Source organism: Penaeus monodon, chromosome 21 (assembly GCF_015228065.2).
Source record: "Penaeus monodon isolate SGIC_2016 chromosome 21, NSTDA_Pmon_1, whole genome shotgun sequence".
Classification (NCBI taxonomy): Eukaryota; Metazoa; Arthropoda; class Malacostraca; order Decapoda; family Penaeidae; genus Penaeus; species Penaeus monodon.
Window position 1 is genome coordinate 7,348,133 of NC_051406.1, and position 343 is coordinate 7,348,475.

At 38.8% G+C, this 343-nt stretch overlaps 1 protein-coding gene across 1 annotated transcript in view; it reads left to right on the forward strand.

Annotated features, from left to right (window-relative positions):
* LOC119586548 overlaps positions 1 to 343 on the forward strand; it is a 58,792-nt gene that overhangs the window by 26,619 nt on the left and 31,830 nt on the right. Inside the window, exon 5 of the mRNA XM_037935307.1 lies at positions 149 to 217. Within this exon, the coding sequence (XP_037791235.1) occupies positions 149 to 217 (69 nt within the window). The remainder of the gene's footprint in view (positions 1 to 148; positions 218 to 343) is intronic.

Sequence of the window (343 nt, forward strand, 5' to 3'; positions counted from 1 at the left end):
CCGTCAATTCTGAATGCCTTCTTTCTTGGCAGTCCATGCACGTGTTCGCCGCTGTTAGTATAAAAAAGGCTTGGCTGAATGGAATCCAACATAACCCACGGAATATATTCGATGTATAGTGTTCCGAGCAATAACTTTTTTGTAACAGGGAAAGTGGCACGCTACTACAGAGCCACAAAAGATAAGAATACAGCTTTTAAAGGTTTAGGTAGCGAAAGTTAGACGCTCAAGTGTCTGGCAGGAGTAATGACAAATAAAATTTTTAGAATACATTTTTTTGTACGAGCTTTTAAGAAAATTGTAGATTCCACTGCTGTGTGGAATATGCTGCACGTTATGATAA